The sequence below is a fragment of the Pieris rapae genome, chromosome 14, assembly GCF_905147795.1.
Source record: "Pieris rapae chromosome 14, ilPieRapa1.1, whole genome shotgun sequence".
NCBI lineage: Eukaryota > Metazoa > Arthropoda > Insecta > Lepidoptera > Pieridae > Pieris > Pieris rapae.
In genome coordinates this window covers 2501781-2523344 of record NC_059522.1, presented here as the reverse complement: position 1 = coordinate 2523344, position 21564 = coordinate 2501781, and the positions used below count along the sequence as shown (strand labels likewise).

Here is a 21564-nt window from a genome sequence, read left to right as displayed (position 1 = left end):
AATATTAGTGAAGTAGTAAATGTATTGGGAATTTAATAATGGAGGCGGCTGGAGCATTGGCGAGTTTGGCACCGTCGCCCATCACCGTGCTAGGTCTGATACCACTCCTGGCACTCGGGATTACGTATTTCAGATATCAGCAATTCGACCCAGAATCTTACATAGCAGATTTAAACACTGTGAGTATTATGTCATCGTGTATATATTTGGACCTTTAAATATACAGTTAACAGTAGCAGTTAATAATTTTTTTAAATAAAAATGAAGTTCTGTAGCGCATTTCTGCTTAAACTGATGAACTGATTTAATACAAAACAATACGCTATGTAGAAGTATTGTTAAATGATACGGACTACAGATGTAGTAATAGTATGTAGAAGATAATATTTTTTTTGTTGTTTAATTTTAATATTCGTGTTAATTTTTTATAAATAATAATATCTTAAAAATAGCATTTGATCGCAAATGCCTCTAATGAGTAAAATTAAATTAATGTTAACTAAATTATTTAGAATTTACAATAATTAACTAAATTTAATAGAAATCCTTATGTAAACACTGTTCTTCTAAAATAGTTTGTTTTAATTCATTTATTTCAGATTATGCCGATCTACGACTTCGTGATTGTGGGCGGAGGTTCAGCAGGCGCCGTGGTCGCATCTCGACTGTCGGAAGTAGGCAACTGGACAGTACTACTATTGGAGGCAGGCCAAGATGAAAACGAAATTTCTGATATCCCTGCATTGGCCGGATACACACAGCTCTCTGAGATGGACTGGAAATTTCAAACAACTCCCTCTCACAACCGCTCATATTGTTTAGCTATGAACGGTGATCGCTGCAACTGGCCTCGAGGCAAAGTTCTCGGCGGGTGCAGCGTACTCAACGCTATGGTGTATGTAAGAGGTAACAGAAACGACTATGATCTTTGGGAAGCTCTTGGAAACCCAGGCTGGTCGTATGATCAAATACTACCATATTTTCTTAAGTCAGAGGACAATCGAAATCCATACTTAGCAGACACTCCTTATCATGGCACTGGCGGATATCTAACTGTACAGGAGGCACCGTGGCGTACACCACTATCAGTGACTTTTTTAAAAGGCGGAATGGAACTGGGTTACGAATTTCGCGATATTAACGGCGCGAAACAAACCGGTTTCATGTTGACCCAAGCGACTATGCGCCGTGGGAGTAGGTGCAGCACGGCCAAAGCTTTTATCAGACCGGTTCGTCATAGACAAAACTTACATGTCGCTTTAGGTTCGCAAGTCACGAGATTGTTGATCAACCCCGTCAAAAAGCAAGCGTATGGAGTTGAATTCTTCCGCAATGGCGAACGTCATAAAGTCAGAATTAAGCGTGAGGTGATTATGTCTGCCGGTGCCCTCGCAAGTCCTCAACTACTCATGCTTAGCGGGATCGGGCCGGCGGAACATTTGAAGGAACACAACATCCCGGTTGTGGCTAATTTAAAGGTTGGGCACAATTTGCAAGACCACGTTGGTTTAGGTGGTTTGACATTCGTCGTCAATAAGCCTGTTACATTTAAAAAAGACAGATTCCAATCTCTCTCCGTCGCCATGGACTACATTTTACATGAAAAGGGACCAATGACCACACAAGGTGTGGAGGGATTAGCCTTCGTCAATACCAAATACGCTCCCACTTCCGGTAATTGGCCCGATATACAATTTCACTTCGCACCAAGTTCAGTGAACTCAGACGGCGGCGAGCAAATACGGAAAATTCTCAACTTACGTGATAGAGTGTACAATACAGTCTACAAGCCGATAGAGAGCGCCGAAACCTGGACGATACTTCCATTACTATTGCGGCCAAAAAGCACTGGATGGATAAAACTGAAGAGCCGTAACCCATTCCAACCTCCCTCGATTGAGCCTAATTACTTTGCTTATAAGGAGGACATACAAGTTTTAACAGAAGGCATTAAGATCGCCTTTGCCCTGTCAAACACAACGGCGTTCCAGCGATACGGGTCACGACCCCATACAATTCCTCTGCCTGGGTGCCAACACCATCCCCTATTCAGCGATGAGTATTGGGAGTGCTGCTTAAAACATTTCACATTTACAATATATCATCCAACCAGTACGTGTAAAATGGGCCCGAAGTATGACCAAAGTGCGGTAGTTGATGCGAGATTACGTGTCCATGGTGTTGCCAATTTAAGAGTAGTGGACGCAAGTATCATGCCAACAATTATAAGTGGCAACCCCAATGCTCCAGTGATTATGATAGCTGAGAAAGCATCAGATATGATCAAAGAAGACTGGCTTGTGTTATGACCGTGTTGAGTGATAAAAACTGAAAGTGTTAGTTCTAAACAAATATTTATGTCACAAAGTACTTTACGTTGTTTATTACAAAACAAATATTGTTAAGTATGTACATAATAGTATACGTACTCGTTAATTTTTTAAATAAATAATTGTTACATTTATTTTTCTTTTATTTACCAGTTTATTATATGTTTTAACTTAATTAAAATCATGCTATGAAGAAAAATAGTCGACATTAGTTGCTCAATATAAATTATTCAAATTTAAAATTCGAACATCCACAGGCACTGTCATACGAAATTTTTTTTATGACTAGATCTAGATGCTTTAAGTACTAAAGAGATATTATATTTGTTTCCATACCGTTATGTTATGCTATGCTCTGTTTACACGTAACATAGCAAATTGCTTATCCATTAGATTAAACCAAAAAGTAATTAAGGCCATATTTATAAACTATTGAAAAACTACACATTGATAAGAGAAATTCGTATCAAAATTATATATTATATTATTATTATTATTTTTGTTTTTTACAAGCACAATTCATTCAAAAACACACAAGTTCTGTAAAAATATTTTTTTTTTTATATTAAGAACAGAAGAAAGCACTGAAGCTATTAATACCACTAACTTAAAACAATATGGAAAATAATGGGTTTAAAAATACAGTTTCTGCATTACCCACTATAGAAAAATAAAATAATAATAGTTACATAGTATTTTATTTGCGCCAGCGCCATCTGTCTTGGATAGTTTCTACTACGTTAAAATAACAAAAACATCTGTTTTAGCCATGTTAAATTTATTTATAATTACTCTAGAGGGCGCTATCCCGCAAATGTAACAGACCATAACGAAACATTATTTATATCTAGAACACATTTCACACATCATAAATAACAAACACAAATGATAAATTTATTTAAATTTTAGCAACTTAGTATTTTAATTTATTAATTAAAGAGCATATTATCTCGTAGTCTAGAAAAATTAAAAACACAAAACACTCACGCTTAAGGTAATAGGGGAAAGAAAACAATATCCTTGCTTTCGAAGGCACAGAACAAGTCTTTAGGAAAAAATAAGACGCAGTAGACTTTTATATCAGTAACCATTTTGTATCCATAAAAGTCAAAACCATAGACTAAAAAATCGTACGTCTCTCGTCCTAAGCCGCTCTCACCAATTGAGCAAGCAAGCGGGTATTTCCGTACTCAACATTTAGTTTAACACTTCGTATACATAAGGAAGTTAGTAACACATGTCATAGTTATGTAAGCGATCAAATAATAGGTCGCATGACCCAGTGACATTTTCGGTGTAAGTAAAACTAGGTATAGGCTCAAAAGAGCCAAATAGGTCTTAATGGCATATTACGACAATAAACATCACGATATATTTCCATAAAAATCTGTAATGTTTACTTCATTTAGTGGTTTCGATGTTCGAATGAATTTTACTGTTTAGTTCTAAATTCTAAAAACGGAGAGCTATTTAAGTTCTTCATACAAAAATTAATCGTAACTTTCATTATTACGACAACTATTTAATTTTACGTTTTAAATAGTTCATCATGTCAGTAAAAACAAAGTCAATTAGTTCATTACCTACGTTGTTCGGCTGACGAGCTGATTATGAGTAGCGTATCTCGTCTCTGTCTAGTTTTTTTATCAGTGGACTTTATTTCCAAAAAGGGCTTTATGGAATTATTCAGTTAAAAAATCTAAATAAATAAATATAATATTTCATCTGTTGTAGACGATAATTTATCCTCGATTATTTATTTCATTTCTCATTAGAGAAAAAAGATGAAAATTATATACGTATATGTATTTTATAAAGTTTTTATTTTGTGGATCGCTAAAGAATATCTAAATATGTGTCTTAACTTTGTTGGTCACATATACTTCATAAACGATAACAAGATAATTAGATAATAAGGTGATTCGTGTTTTACACATTTTTATTTTGCATAACATGTAAGTCAAATACGTGAATTAGTTAAGCGAATCTATTTATTGAAAAATTTGCGTGAAAACAACAATCATATTTTAATAGACAAACAGATCATCAGCCTTCTCTGCTTGACGTTCGGCGTCATTATTTCTAAGGTGTGCCATTTTTTCGATGTTTTCTTTCAGAGTATGAACAAATGATCACATAGAAAGAAAGTGCCATTTTTTACGATGTTTTCTTTCAAAGTATGAACAATTGATAACATAGAAAGAAAGTCCTATGCCAACACTGCTCTTTATACTACAATAAATATACGTATTGTCTTTCTAAAGAATCATTAACCTTAGTAATAGCTATCGTCACATGCCGTAGCTTTACTATTATATAATACGATAATAAAAGATGACCCAGTAGCATATAAATTCATCTCACAACCCTACAGCCGTATGTGGCATAGCTGGGCATGGTTACAATCGCATAGGCACATTCGCAATACCGTGTGATGTTGCGTGGTCTCACATCGGGGCCACCAATGCTAGCACTCACGTACGCCGAATTATATAAGATCATTTTACGCAAAATCAACTAGACGTATCGATTGAGTTCTTTTGTTTCTCCAAATATGTATTTTTGTTATGACTTGGTTGAATGTGGTATTATATTCATTACGTCGGGAATATGATTTAATACTCCACTTGTTTAATCTATCGCGGAATTTGCTTAAAAGGAGTATTAAGAATATGCTGCGTCATGGACACACACATACACATACACGTATATAACCTGACTAACACATAGAATTTTGTTAATTACTTAGTTAAATGTATTAAACCAATTTTAATTTACTTTTCTTTCTAAGTTTCGTAAATGTGTGAAACTTTTTAGTAAATATTGTGTATTTCATATTTGGGTATATTTTTAGTACAATTTAAGTTTTCTGTTATATTTAATTTAAGTTACCTGTAGAATTTTTTATTTAGAATACTGTGTGTCACTGAACTCCTCTTAAACGGCTGAGCCGATTTGAATTAACTTTTTTGTGTGCGTTTTGGTCGCGCCCTTGATGGTTTAGATTCACAATTCAGCCCACTACTTTCATACTTTTTTTAATATTGTAATCATTTGAAACGTCATACAGGGCAACCGTCTGTTAACTGTCAAAGTGTAAATTTTAATGTGTTTTATTTTGTAATATCCGAAACTCGTAAAGGAAATATATATAGCAAAATACCACTAGACCAGCGAGTTTGCAGGTCATATTTCTTTTTTACACTTTATAGTATTAGGCACAGATAATCATAACCGCTTCTTCACAATAGGTAAAATAATGATGCTCGTGAAAGCTTTAGTCTGTGGAGGCAAGAGCACATTACTGACGTAATGAGTCCCATTACCGCAGAGCACTTTCGATTTCTGGATGAAATCGAATCTGTTTCCTGATTGTGAATAAGCATTGAATTGCGAATGGTGTTTGATAAAACGCGTGAAGTTAATATAGAGTAAAACTAAAATCCTATTATTTACAGCACCCTGATGAACCAGGCACAGTAGATTTTGGTCCTTCGAGCTATCCAGAACCGTACAGTGAACATTCCAGATGTTTCTAGAATCTAATGACGGGATTTGACTATTTTAAGATAACCGGGCCACTTTAATCGTTCTTTCACACATGCAAAGGCACCTATATAATAAAACCCTCTAGAGGTGTTAATTAATATGAATTAACTATGACTTTATCACCACTAAGTATGCAAATTCGACATAGAACAATTTTTGGAATTCTATTGCAGAAGCAATAAAACTGTGAAATGTATATGAGTTACTTTTTATAAATATTACAATATATTAATTAACAAAGAATTACCATGAACATTACCCTAATAACATATAATACATATACATATTGTTTGTATGTGTGAGTTTATGTGATGGTGCATGTTTGTCTAAGTAATATATTATTTTGTATATCATTTTTGTAGGTATTTCTTTTAATAAAATTTTAAATCCATAAAATAAATCATTATACTTGCCCAAAATCTATTTATGGCGGCGTTACGAGAAAAGTTATTTTATTTGTTTTAACCGAGAATAGAGTAGAATGTCTTGTTCCCCGTATAAAGTACAGAATAAATAAACTTTTTATAAAGTAAAAGCTACAATCTGAAAAAAATAGCTCAAATACTTTCCGAAATATACCATGTTTTTTTTATTTCAGGCAGGTCGGGTATTCCTTAATCTCGACAATTTCACTCGTATTAAATTTCTAAAAACATTTATCAGTATTTAATATTAAGCAATACGAATTACGTGGCTCACATGCAATCTTTTAAGCTGTTTATATGTTAATTCATTGTATGATACACTCAGTCCACGTAATTGACATAATTGAACGTTTTCTTAATCGCACCGGAACTAAAATTGTTTTATCACTAACCACAAATATTTCGTTCGCCAAATATGCAAGATTTTGCTATACAGGAAACATTTTTATATCTATTTCCAAATGTGAAACCACGTTTACTACAATTGAGTAACACGTGAAAAACACTAAACTGAACGCTCTACGAGGGGTGTTCAATAAATAGTGTTAATGCAATACACACACTTTGGAAAGAAAAGTCATTATCACCCCACAAATTTTGTAGTAAAGAAAAACAATCAATAAACTTTTTTCTAAAGAAGTCATTTTTTACATCGTGTCGTGTGTTCTATAAAAAATTATAAATCTGAAGTTGGCGCTGTAAGGAAAAATTTCTGCTATTTTTATTTATGCATTCATAGAGAACTATAGAATATACATAATCTCTACACGACCTTGTTATAACAGAATTTTGACCGATTTTGGCTCGCATACCCATGAACGGCACATGAGTTCATCATAATGACTTGGAAAACACCGTCATCTTCAACATCGTATAAATTTATGGCGATCCCATCCGCCGATAAGATTAGCTATGTTTTCTGGGACAGCCAAGGGGTGGTATTAGTCGAATACCCAAACCATGGAGCCACTATTAGGGTGAACTATTTGGTTCGTGAAAACTGTTGTTTTTTTTTACCAATATATGCAGCGATCCTAACTTTTACTGATATCCACCTACCTTATTTATATCCTATAATCCTTAAGGTCGATAAATAAAATTATTTTATATTTATATAAAGATTTATTAAAGGTAATTTCGATGTATTCATTAAACATCCCTAGTGTAGAAAAATCTGGGTAATTATAACGCGATTTAAATATACAAAAGCTTAAAAAATTACACATTACACATCGCTACTTGAAATAATTACTGTTTGTTAATTTATCGAGTTATTTTCAAGATAAAAAATATATTAAAAAATCAAATTTATTTTGCATATAGTCCATTTAGATTGCATCAATGCTTAATGAACAGGTTTAGTCCTATACGAAACCACAGGTTCATTACACTACTAATATTACGTTTGTTATGAGTTGACTGGTAAAGTGAGGCGCAAGAGTCGAAGTAAGCCAGTACAACACGCGGTCACCGCGGAGTAGCGCGCTTACAGCCGAATTTAAAATTGGAATTTGCACAGTGTTAGTAATTTAATTTTTTTTATGTATATTGCCAGTGATGTCATTGATCGAATTCGAAACTGTGTTTTTAAATATCGAACATAGTGAATTTCTCTATACAAATTCAAATATGTTTTTTTGTTAACTGTCAATTGTCAAATAAAGTTTGTTAATTTAATAATAAAACAAAATCAAGCAAATTAGAAAGTGCAATTAACAATACACAAAATTTTATTTTTTATTCGATTCGAGAATAAGAATTGTTTGAATGCAGTTAATGATAGTATCGTGTATTTAACTGCATTATGCTGTAATAGAGCCTTACCTAATCTAACGTAACTTACACTAACAGCTTACATAATATTGGATTATTTTGACTTATGGCAATATTATAAGATTACGAGTTCAAACTAACTAACGAATGTTCTGGTATCCTTGTATTTTAAATATTTAACTAACTAAATAATATTTGCCACTATTCTAACTATTTATGTATGTTTGATATCAGTTTGCTTAAAAAGGGTAAAACTATTTGCTTTGAAGAAATCTATTTTTTCTATTGAATTCTATCTATAAAATTTAAAAAATTATGTAAACCTTATGTACTTAATTTAACATTTATTCTCTCTCATACTGCAGTAATCATTTAAAAATATTATCTATATTTTAAATAATATTTAGCACTCACTGTATTTACACTTTGCAGCCGGTATGCGATATTTTAAAAAATTAATTTGCAATCTTAAACACTTTCCCCGTTCGTGACCTTGATTGGTAATCGTTATACAAACTCTTGTGTTGCACTATCGTTCTCTTCCCTGTGTGTCATATTCCATTCCGTGTTTCTAAGACAACTGAGTTGTAACAATGTGACCTGTGTAGTAGATAAACCAAGTTGGACAAGACAAACAAAAAAACAAACAAGACAAGAAATAGAAACCTCTGAAAAAATTATGAGTACTATGCGCACATGAGCACCCTATAATTCGTATATTTAAAAGTGGAGAAAATCCCATTAATCTCGCATCATACATAATAAAATTGTAACTGACCCTAATCCATGACCTTAATCGAGGCCTAGACTTAATAAAAAACAAACCTCTAATTACGTCGACGTAACGCTAAATACCTATCATTAATTTTAATTAACCGTTTAAAATTACGCAACCATTACTTTCCATTAAATCAGTACTCCGCTTATTTATTGTTTGAGTTGATTATTGCTTTTGTTTATCTAATAGTTGCTTTGTGCTTAAAGTATAATTGTGTTCCAATTTTAAAATCAATACATGTATTAGCGTGATCTGTGGTTCTGGTATAACACTGAGTGACAAAATAAATGTACTGTCAAAGCCACAGAATAGATAAAGTTTATAAGCCTTTCGTATTCCACCATTTGAAAGAAAGAAAAAATATTCCATTAATGTTGTTAACACAAAAAAATCATAACTTTAAACCCAGCTAAGATTCAAGTTGTTGTCAACAACTCAAATTTTCAGTTGGCCATGCTGTCGTAAAGTGACAGCTTCTTCTTCAATTCGGTCTTAACCCCCCCACCATTAATTCTCACAGAAAAACTATACGACTGATGCTAAATCACGCACCAGTTTCGAACATCCTTCCCACCGAATATTTTCATATATCTTCAGCAGTAGTGTCTCAGTCTACACTGTCTTTATCAACAGTCAAGTTCGATCATATAATTCTCAAGAGATCAAAATAGACAACTACATTATTTTCACAGGTTCAACGTTCTTCAATGAAAAACCGTGAGAATTGAAAACGAACTTCGATAATAGTGAACAGTGAACTTTCGATATCAGTTGATGTGTCTGATGAACTGTGTCGTTAACGCATTGGAATGGATATTAACCAGTGACTACTAGATTGTGAATGTTAATCTACGGAAATGAATGTAAGTATACATTACCAAATTTATTTTTACGCCTTAGACCTACGTAATACGTATAAGACACAAAAAAGTACGTTTTCCATTCAAAAATAAGTTACTTTCCAGTAAATGTGTGGATAAGATCTACGTGAAAATAATAATACAGCAACACTAGCTTCGCATAACCTGCCACAGAGACGTGAATTTCATTACTCTTGCTAACTCTATTAGAGATAATAATTCTATTATTATCTCTAATAGAGTTAGGTCTTAGTCAAAACATAATCACTATATATTTTAAGGGCTAATGTGAACTGCTTTTTATTTATATTTTTACGCATATCCATACTCTATATTCGTTAAAAAAATTATAAGCAGTACCTAGCCGGTGAGTTGAAGTAAATTCGCTTCCATGACATAAAAATAATTCAAAGAACCAAAAAGCGGAAATGTGTTAACGTGAGTGAGTAATGTGTCCTTACGAAACTTAAACAATATCAATTACAAGAACATTCCTGTATGTCTCAAAGTTGTAAAAATGGAATCACTTTACAAAATTTGTCAGCACTTGTATAATTAATACAAATATACTGTAAGGTAAACCACTTAATTAACTTATACATTTTAATAAATAGCAATTACCAACAGGCGACAGCGAAAAAGTGCCAAGGCAAAACAGTTTGTCTAAATTATGCAAATGATTGTATCGGAACATTACAAAACTTTCAACAAATGAACTGTTAACGACAATCCGTGTAACTGACAGGTGAAAACACAATAGATATTTGACCTAAGAATGTTAAGTAGTTTCGATATGGTGGACAAAGCTGGTAAGAAACAAAGATCTATGAAAAAAAATACTAAAGCTATCTAGAACACAAACATAATTATTATAGCATTACAAACATTTCGGATAGCAAGACGTTTACAGACGGTAAATCAAACAGGCAGTTGATTATTGTATTTACTGTAGTTTGATATAAATAAAATATCAGTTACCAAAAACTGCTGATGATAGTTCTCATACAAAACAAAATAATATTCTATGCACAAATCAAAATTCATAAATATTATTTTCAACAGATAAATATTCAAGATTTGTTTTTTAATTGAGAAAGATTTTGTAAATGTTATGCAAACGATAGTGAATTTAATGAAATTACGACAGTGTCTAACATAGTGCAATCACTATCGAATCTTGTTGTATATCTATGTTCCATCGTAATAATTTTGAATGAACTTCATTCTTAATCAATTATAATAATAAAAACATCTCAATGACGCAAGAGGTACTATATATCCCAGTGAATGCAGCTTTAAATAGGTCTAAGCCGGATTCAAAGAGGATTTCTTAGTTCTAGCAAGTTTAATAAAAAATATATCATTTATTTATAAACAAAACAATACTAAAGACTATTTCTATCATGTATTTACGAAAAAAAACGTTTAAATAGGGTTAGTATTTGTAATTTTTAAAGTATATACATTTAGATGATATGAAAGCTATATTGGCCACATCCAATTTAAAATAAGAATTAACTGCATATTTCAATTGAAGATTTATTGACAGTATTTTTTATAAAATATCACGCTCTATCTATCGGCTTATATTATTGTTAAAATTAATATATATATTTGATTAACCTCGTTGACCAGAAAATATCTTGCACTTGATTGAATATCTACCTCGGTATTGTACGTCACTAATGTCACATTTAGTTGCGCAAGCGCAGTCATTCAAACACACTTCCCTATCGAACATTACATGACTGATGTTATAGGATCTTTCTGGAAATTATTACCGACAAAGATTACTTGGTTTTACAATAGAAAATGTTGTGGTTACTGGAAAATGTTGCCATAAACGGGGGAGGACCCGGCGGGGCTCCGCTAAAAGGAAGCATTAATTTTATACAATTATATATTATTATATATTTAATTATATATTATATATTATAGCTTACAGTGTTAATTATGTCACCAATAAATTATGTCAAAGTTATTAATTCTACATTCAACATAATTTTTTTTTATATTAATAAATACCTCAGAAATAAAACATTCGTGTACAGCATCTATCGTCAATACTTATTTTTTTTAATAGACGTAGGACACAAACAAAACATATTTTCATCCGATTTCAAAAACCCGATTGAGGCGCTGTACATAGAACGTGTTGTTTTAAATGCCACCATCATCACCATTTGACAGTTTGAAGTGTTTCGTTTCCAGTTTGTGTACGAGTGGCAGAAAGTGTAGGTACCTAAATTTAAAATATCAGTCAAAAGACTAGGCAAGTTATTCACTTAATCGATCTTAATCCCAGCCTAACTGTTTCATCAACTGGCTGAAAATATTTCGGGCCACTGGTTAAGAGGCTAAGCTTGAACGGCCAATTTAGCTAGTTAGCCGCGACATATATATTACAGTATTTCTAAAGTATCCAAATGTTTCTCATGTATAACAATAACAAATACCAAATTAAAGCATTCCTTAAATAAGTTATTTTAGTTTGGTGTTGAGCTAGGTGTAAACGTAATGTCCGCGTAACAACTTGGTTTGTCGGTCTCAAAGATCAGCGGAAGAATTTCCATTTATAGCAGCTGTTGCCCGCGGGAAATTTTGAGAATTATATAAATTACTGTTTAAAAATAAATTACTTACAAATAAAATTAGTCTAGTTCTAAATTCAAAACTTTTGTGTTGGTGCATTTTGAGGGTTATAATTCGATGTGACATTAAATGCTACGTTTGTCTCTGGTAAAAAAATAAATTTGGAATCACTACAATTGATTCCATGTAATGCTGCATAAAAAACTCAAAGATCAGCGATCACAAAAAGCGTGGACATCGATCAATAGATCAAATCTTAATTCGTTTCACCAGTTTGTCAAGGTGTTAAATGAAGGTATTTTTATATAAGACTTTTCACTTTTCAATTATTGAAAATATTATAGGAAGGTTCATACAAAGCTCTCTCTAATTTTTAATTAATAATCTAATTTATTTTTTCCACTTTCTTATTTACAAAATCAAATCAAATTATAAAATCATTAAAACATTTTGGCCCATAAGAAGAAGGAAATAAGTTATAATTAATATTCTTATTTCTTCGTTTTTAAAATTAATCATGAGGTAGTCACAGATTTCCGTAAGTCTATTATTAGATGATAACAATCTTCCCTGACACGTGGATCCGATTTTTAATCTGTCAAACCAACTTAAGGAACTTTGGTTATAGACAGATTATAAGAAAATAATAATCAAACTTCAAACCACCAGCTTATACGATACATTTGTTAGCAACTGTCATACACAATAGAACACGACATAAATCTTAACAAATCATTCATAGACATATGACAATGTACAAGTTCCTCTGACATTTCTATATTGTTATTTGTTACATAACTTTCTGCACCATTAAGTGTGAGCGGAAGCCAGCGGTCTGTGTAAACATTATATTAGATTAAGTACACCAATCTTACTTTGAGGTCAAATAGAGAAATTGTTAATGTTAGACGGTTTAATTTTATGGAACATGCAACAAAATAAACAATATCTTAAAGTATTTCAAAACATATTTGAAGTGTAACACGAATTTAGTATATTATCCACTAATTACTAACTAAGATATTTAGGAATTGTCACTCTGTTGATTGACACTGATTCATTGTTATTTAAGAAAAATAAAACACAAGATCTAAAAGAAGATTTCTGCATGATGGTTATCTGATTTGTACAGTTAGAAGTCCGCAACAAATTTTTCCTAACTTTTAGTTTCCTAACTTTAGTTAGTCCAACTGCTGGTGAGAGGCTGAACTGGGTGGCTTGTGAAAAATGTCGTGCTCAAAAATCAAACCTAATTAAAAATTTGTAAATCCGCCACTGTTCCAGAGATAAGTTCAATACAAATCAAAACATTTAATTGCTTCACATTATACCCTTATCTATGCAAATTCCAAGATAGAATTTTGCAAGAGCACACAAGAACGAAAAGCGTTATATAACAGTATAAATGGTTTGGTAACAAGGAAGTAGGTCGTGAGTCCTTGCGGCGGTCGCGTAGTGGCTTTTGAAATCAGTGTCTGGGCCGAGGTTGGCCATATTAAATAATAGTGGCGCTGCGACCCCATATCTTGGCTTCAGGTTGTATCTGATATTTTATCAGCATCGATAAGTAAATCAAATCAAAATATCTTTATTCATTTAGGTAACATGTACACTTATGAACGTCAAGAAAAGCTAATTAAATTAATCGTAAATTTACATTTACCACCAGTTGGCAAGTCAAGGGCGTAGAGCGGGTAAGAAGAACTGGCAAGAAACTTTCCGCCACTCTTTTCAATCGCCAAGTTTTTAATACAAATTGTTTGTTTAAACTGGAGCAAATCAATCCCAAGGATTAGGATCATTTAAGTATTCTTTACATTTATAAAAGAAGAATAAATAGCGCCAAAAACATTAATTTACTGCAATTATATAATTTATAACGTAGATTAATATTTATTTACTTGTGTAATCAGTCCTTTTACTCTTCGTAACATGTTATAACTTGTAGGCCGGCAACGCATTCGCGAGCCCTCTGGCATTCAGAATATCCACGAATATCCAGATGAGCTTCCTAGCCGTCCCATAAAACAAAATTAAAAAGTTTTTAAAAATTAAATATATATAATGTATTGCTAATACAAAGATTCTACCCATCAAGCAGATCAAACCTACTTACAAACGCGTGACAGGCCTACCTCAAACTTACATAATTCGAAGGTCACTTGGCAGTTGTCACCCACATGACGTCATACGTGGACACTTGTGAAATGGTGAAAGTAATTTCGGTTTGGCCTTGTACCACTTCGAGTCCAGTCTAGAGTGCATTAAAATGCCACTACAGGTCAAGACAGCTCATATTTCACCTGTATTGGTCAATTGGTCTTACTTCATTCCTTTTTCCAGAGACAATTTAGTTTCTTATCTAGGCTTGTGCTAAAATTCTCATTGGGTCATAAAACGTACGTATTTTATTGTAAATTTAACAATGATATTTAAAAACATAATAACAAATCCTTAATACTCAAAGAGATGCAATGTTACAGTATTCTCATAGATAACAAGTGCTCAGTGACGGTTAAAGAAACGTTGCTTTCAATAAATTACGTTTAATTTTATACGTTAAAAAACAAAGAAAATTTTAACATACTCGTCATAAACACATATAAAGATTTCATTCGCAATTGTATGACAGTTTGCACATAATATATGCAAGTTTTGAAATGAACCAGTTCACAAGAAACAGTCTCGAATATTCGATATAACCTTCACCTAGTATCACACTTTTTACAATTACATAAGCTTTGTTTACAAACCAAATTACTTCGTATATGTAATACGCACATTGAATTTGTTAATTGTCTTAATTCAAAGTAGAAATTTTGAATTTGAATTGCATTGTTCCAAATTCGAATGTGTGAACTTATTATGTCAAATAGTAGTCGTAGCATAGTCTTCGTTCATCGTCATCACTCATCCAATATATCTTTTAGATATGAAAAGTATGGATAATAACTTACGACCCGTAACAGATAATAAAAACCTTAGTCTGTGTATCGTCTAGCTATAATTATTATGTGCGTTTGACAGTTGAACAAAAAGTGCGTACACGCATTGTTATCGTTAGGTTGGGTGCTCGCGCGTGCCGGTAAAGCCAACGCAACACAATGAATTACCAAAATATTCGTCACGCTCTGATTCTAACCACAGACAACACATAATTTTGTATTGTAATAGACATTGTGTAAATATACTTAAGTTTATCTTAATGAATCTGTTATGGGAAAATAGTGAAAAAAAACGTGGCGAAATTATTTTGTGAGCCGGCTCTAACTGAGATATATACACATGCATAAGTTTTTTTCTAAATAAATAAAGGACTTTTTGACATCTATTAAGCTCTAAGAGCAAGTTCAAAAGATTTAACGCAACAAAAACTCTTGATCGCTGACCTATGAAAAAAAAACAATTTTGAATAAGAATAGAACTGCCTAAAAGTAGAAATTCACGGGTATCCGTAATTTATCAACACTTACATATAAAATATTTATTTAATTGCACACAATTTAAAAATAACTTACAGTCAACAAATGACATATAGTTTACCATCATCAAAAGAATATACTCGCGAATTAACTTACATCATACACCGGTAATAAAGTATACCAATTTTAATTCCAGAATCAAGAAACGCAACACTGCGACTTTGACTGTTAACATGCTTACGCTCTGGCGATCACTACCATCCAAGAAAGTAATGTGCAAGAGCAACCCGCCAGACCAAAGGATATAATCACACTAAGAACCTGAACCAAGAGACAATGGCTATTCACGTGCTCCTAGCTTCAAGTGCCTTGAAGACAGTCAGTGTCACGGGACTATGGCTCATACCCTTACTCTTGGGAGCATTCACGTATAACAATTACAACTCCTACGACCCTGAAGCCAAGGTGCAGGAAACGGACCCAAAGAAAGAATATGACTTCGTCGTTGTTGGAGGCGGATCAGCTGGTGCTGTGTTAGCAAACCGATTGACTGAAATTGCAAGCTGGAATGTTCTACTGTTAGAATCTGGTATGATTGTTACAAGGCTAATCTGAAAAGTACTTCTTTTTATAATAAATATGTATAATATACTTATTAATATTAACATTTGCTCGAACGGTGTAGGAAAACATTGTGAGGAAACCGACATGTCTTAGACCCAAAAGTCGACTTGCCTATTAGATTTAAAAATGATCATGAAACAGATTCAGAAATCTGAGGCCAAGACCTAAAGAGGTTGTAGCGCCACTGATTTATTTATTTATACTTATACAAAGTATCGAACCCACTATCGCTTCATTGCTTATATATTATTAAAATATAGGACTTTATAAATTTAAGAGATATTTTATCTTTGCTAATATATTATGTAGCCTATGTTAATGTTCATTTCAGATCGTGATTCCCAGATACCACATTTTCCCTCATATTTATTACAGCTTTCCCATGATGATATAGTCTGTTTAAGTGCGTTAAAGCAAGCAGTTTCACCATGATCTGATACAGCTATGAAAGTTCACTATGAAAATTGTAATTTAATATGTAAAATATAAATAGGTAACATGCAAAGACATCTCAGCGATTAAACATAGAAATTAAACAATTAAAATAAATTCCAGGTCCAGATGAGAACGAGATAACTGACGTGCCATCTCTAGCTGGCTACCTCCAGCTGACGAAGGTTGACTGGCAGTACAAGACAGAGCCATCAAACTATGCTTGTCTTGGATTTAAGAACCGAAGGTGTAGTTGGCCCCGTGGCAAGGTAATCATTTTTAAATTTTAGATATAAAACCAAATCACCGAACCGATTAATACAATTTTTATATGTATTAACAAACGATAATTGGCGTTATAGTTGGATAAGCTGAAATAGTAGTTGGTATGTATTTATTTATTGAATAATTATTGTCTTATTTAAATATATAATATATCACAAAAAGGCAAGTGTTATAAATGAAAAACAATAATATATTTTTTATGATTTACAGGTCTTGGGTGGTTCCAGCGTTCTAAACTACATGATCTACGTTAGAGGCAATCGGAACGATTATGATCAATGGGAATCGTTTGGGAATCCAGGCTGGTCTTATAAAGACGTTCTTCCCTATTTCATTAAATCTGAAGACAATAGGAACCCTTATTTAGCAAATAATAAATATCACGGAGTTGGCGGATATCTAACAGTTCAAGAAGCACCCTGGAGGACCCCTCTGGCAGCCGCTTTTGTCGAAGGAGGAGTTGAAATAGGTTATGAAAATCGTGACATTAATGGAGAAATTCAAACCGGTTTCATGCTAGCTCAAGGAACAATAAGACGGGGATCTAGATGTAGTACAGCAAAAGCATATCTGAGACCAGTCAGAACGAGACCTAATCTTGACATATCCTTAAATACAATGGCAACGCGAGTCTTAATTAATCCTATAACCTTAAAAGCCTATGGCGTCGAATACATCAAAAATGGTATGAAGCATGTCGTCTATGCAAGAAAAGAAGTCATCGTATCAGCGGGCAGTATTAATACACCACAACTACTCATGTTGTCTGGCATCGGACCCGCACATCACTTGCGGCACGTGGGTATTCCAGTATTAAAAGATTTACCAGTTGGTGAAAACCTTCACGATCATGTGGGCGTTGGTGGCGTGACGTTTCTAGTCGATAAACCTGTATCAATTATTCAAAACCGATTCCAGGCATTTCCAGTTACAATGAATTACGTAGTGAATGAAAGGGGACCAATGACGGTACTCGGGGGTTTAGAAGGTATTGCTTTTGTCAATACAAAATACGCCAACAAATCTGGTTTATGGCCCGACATACAGTTCCATATGGCACCGGCTAGCTTCGCTTCAGATAATGGTCAAACTATACGAAAGATTCTAGGTTTAACCGATGAGTTGTACAATACAGTATTTAAGCCTATTCAAAATGTTGACGCCTGGACGATCATGCCGCTATTGCTACATCCAAAAACTCGAGGATACGTGCGATTGAGAAGTTCAAACCCTTTCGAACACCCAATAATCAATCCAAGATACCATGAGAACCAATACGATGTAGATAGGCTTGTCGAAGGAGTAAAAATAGCTTTGCAAGTAGCAAACGGCAAAGCCTTTAAACAATTTGGGTCGAGATTGCATACAATCCCGATCCCAAATTGTAAACATTTTATATTTATGTCAGACGAATACATCGATTGCTTAGCTAGATCGATAAGTATGACAATTTACCATCCCGTTGGAACAGCAAAGATGGGACCATCTTGGGATCCTGGTGCAGTTGTAGATCCTCGATTAAGGGTGCATGGAATAGAAGGTCTCAGGGTTATAGATGCTAGTATAATGCCAGCTATTGTCAGTGGAAATACGAATGCTGCAGTAGTGATGATCGCAGAAAAGGGTTCTGATATGATCAAACAGGATTGGTTAAATCGGTGACATTAGATTGTCAACACAAACTGATAGAACATAATAAATTGCCAATTTTATATATATGAAAGAAATACTAATAATATAATGGATGAACTTCTATATATGATAAAACTCCCTTCTCTTTTTGCTTAACACTCGAGAAGAATGTTTTATAGGTATTTTTAATACATAATATATTAGTTAAGTAACTGGCGATTTGTTACCAGATGTAAACCAAAGTACCTAGACGTAAAATTAAACCGTTATTAATAAGAGATTTAGAATAATATACTTTATACAGTCAGTAATTTTAATTAAGTATATGATGTACATAAATGTTATATTAGTGTTAAAAATATTTTATGCTTACGCACAGTTTGTTTACAATGCCATCTACAATTCCACAATTACAATTTAAGTATCAACATAGTGCTGCCAATAAAAACGAGATGGCGTTGTTTTTAATAATTTGTACTAACGTCTTGTGAATGAGTGCATTCCTTGTAAACAAATCAGTTTTTTAATAGACCAAGAAATAATAAGGAATACTTATGATATCATTTGTTCTTAGTAGTAATGATTGGATAATATGCATATTTGCAACCATATAAAGGAAGTTTTGATCATTATTGTAGAAACCATAAAGAACAAATTATAATACATTTCATCATGACTTTGTCTTATTCATATCAGCATCAAGTTTCAAGTTAAGTTCCCTCTTCTAAAATAGTGTAAATAGTTTTAAAAAAAAATCGCTACTCACTACAATTATAAAGAGTATCACTATAGGAGTATATTTTATATAATCATCACGTCTAGTTGATATCCTATCGCTGCTAAAATACAGGCAGAAAACTTTAGAAATTACTTTTATGTCACAGGACTTATTAATAAAAAGTACAGAAGTCACGCTAGTGTAAGAAATTTATATTCAAGCGATAGAAGAAATTTTATTCTAAAGATTATTCTGTCAAGAACTTCGTTCGAAAATCTAGACAAAAATAAGTATTTTTTTTACATAATTAGCAAGGAAGCACTATTAGTCGGAATTATTAATCCCTTAAAACTTAATAATCGACGACAATGCACTATTATTTTATTTTTAATTAAAACAATTTGTCAAATCTAAAAATATGAGATTGCATTCACCAGTGTGCCATAATATACATTTTTTCTACAACAACAACTTCACAGCATAACAATATATGACGTTTATTATTAAGTGTTTATGTTACTTAAATAAATGTTATCATTTTTATGTGTATTAATATTTCCTATAATTAATAATGACCGCTTGCTTTATAAATCTGTTTCTGGTTTGAGGTATAAACAATTTTTTTTAAATACTATGAATTACTTTTTAAACAATATTCATAGAAATCCTTTCTTTTATATTCGAGGTGGATTTGCGCATCCTCTGCCCTAAAAACTTTACAGGGGTATGCGGGTCTCGACCCACACCAAAATCTCTGCTATTCTAAGACTGGGTGAACATTACCCACTAAAAACACCTCGACAAGTTCCTACAAAGCCGCGGCATGTTACTCTCAAAAACCTTCGGTGCAGTATACACTACACAGAAGATAGTATATGGGCATATCTTCTCCTATTTACTCCCCGTCTTCTACCCCTAGGATTCGTTCTACAGCACCCCCTGTCTCGTTCTGCTGACTCCTGCTGTAGCATTACATGCTCACAGAAGGATACCACTGCATTCCATACCTCACTGTCGACCATTTCATGTACAACACCAGGCAAGGTTATAACCTACCACAGAAAAAAGGTTATGACATAACTGAGACCACTATGGATAATACTCCAACGATTCATAGAAATCCTATTCAATTTCAAAAATTGGAATGTTAGAAATATTTCTAGAAAATATTCCTCATACATTAAATAACTATTATTTTCAATCACTAAATTTGTAATGACATTATTTTATTTGAGGGTCTTTATAAATTACACCAATGTTTTTGGACGCCACCTTGGATCATTTGAAAACGGATTACAAATTTAATAAAATTACAGTAAAAATATCGGTTGTTTTGAATACAATTTATATGAAACATATATATAAAGCTTTGATTAACCATGACCGTCGAATCTAGAGAATGTTTGTGCATTGTAAAATATACTCAAACTCAATTAAGAAAAGTAGACTTACAATAAAAATGAATGAAAGGGACTATTTATTTTGCCACAAACAGTACAATCCTAAGTATATATATAAAACAACAACATAGTGACTATAACTCACGAGAAACAGAAATACGAAACATATATTATCTGCAGTGATCATATAGGATCTTAAATATATTATTTGCTATGCCGACTCTGAAGAAATTGCTATTTCAGTTGCGGTATACATATATCTATACTGATAGTCTATGATGATTTTCGAACATACCTGTTCAACGTTAAGTGTAAAATGACAACAAAGCGCGCTAAACGATTTTATAACCAATTCGACTAAGGGTCCTTCAAGAAAAGATCGTACCAATTCTTAAAAGGCCGGCAACGCACTCGGAAACCCTCTGGCATTGAGTGTCTATGGGCCGCGATATCACTTAACATCAGGTGAGCCTCCTACCCGTTTGCCCCCTGTTCTATAAAAATATATATATAAATCGTTAAGTGAATAAACATATTTTGTATCTAATTAATGTATGTCAACAACAATAACACAAACAAGAATATGAAAAGACTAAATATTGAATTAAAAAGATGCGGATTTGCAAGGTTCCTTTTACGGCAAGCGGAGGCTTTTTCTACTATGTGCATTGTGTACACAATTCTCAATCCAGTTTTAATACGGAAAGAGCCCTGACATTTGTACTAGTTTGTAAACAAATTAAT

At 33.0% G+C, this 21564-nt stretch overlaps 3 protein-coding genes across 3 annotated transcripts in view; 2 read left to right on the top strand and 1 right to left on the bottom strand.

Moving 5' to 3' along the window:
• The window catches only part of LOC111000406 (flotillin-2), a 152989-nt gene that overhangs the window by 80210 nt on the left and 51215 nt on the right, over positions 1-21564 (bottom strand). The window lies entirely within an intron of this gene.
• LOC110991463 (glucose dehydrogenase [FAD, quinone]-like) lies at positions 39-2340 on the top strand. The gene is made up of 2 exons (XM_022256825.2): positions 39-179; positions 600-2340. Exons 1-2 carry the CDS (start codon positions 39-41, stop codon positions 2307-2309), a joined length of 1851 nt encoding a protein of 616 aa, XP_022112517.1. The 3' UTR covers positions 2310-2340.
• Positions 7719-19917, top strand: LOC110991462 (glucose dehydrogenase [FAD, quinone]). Its single transcript, XM_022256824.2, has 5 exons — positions 7719-7824; positions 9548-9718; positions 15926-16318; positions 16909-17054; positions 17281-19917. The coding sequence occupies exons 3-5, from the start codon at positions 16066-16068 to the stop codon at positions 18730-18732; spliced, it is 1851 nt and encodes a 616-aa protein (XP_022112516.1). The 5' UTR covers positions 7719-7824; positions 9548-9718; positions 15926-16065; the 3' UTR covers positions 18733-19917.

Bases quoted from the DNA above. Each gene is read 5' to 3' on its own strand.
- LOC110991462 (XM_022256824.2), top strand. From the start codon at position 16,066: ATGGCTATTCACGTGCTCCTAGCTTCAAGTGCCTTGAAGACAGTCAGT. The intron at 16,319-16,908 runs GTATGATTGTTA...AATAAATTCCAG, and splicing joins TGTTCTACTGTTAGAATCTG to GTCCAGATGAGAACGAGATA. The intron at 17,055-17,280 runs GTAATCATTTTT...TATGATTTACAG, and splicing joins GTAGTTGGCCCCGTGGCAAG to GTCTTGGGTGGTTCCAGCGT.
- LOC110991463 (XM_022256825.2), top strand. From the start codon at position 39: ATGGAGGCGGCTGGAGCATTGGCGAGTTTGGCACCGTCGCCCATCACC. The intron at 180-599 runs GTGAGTATTATG...CATTTATTTCAG, and splicing joins ACATAGCAGATTTAAACACT to ATTATGCCGATCTACGACTT.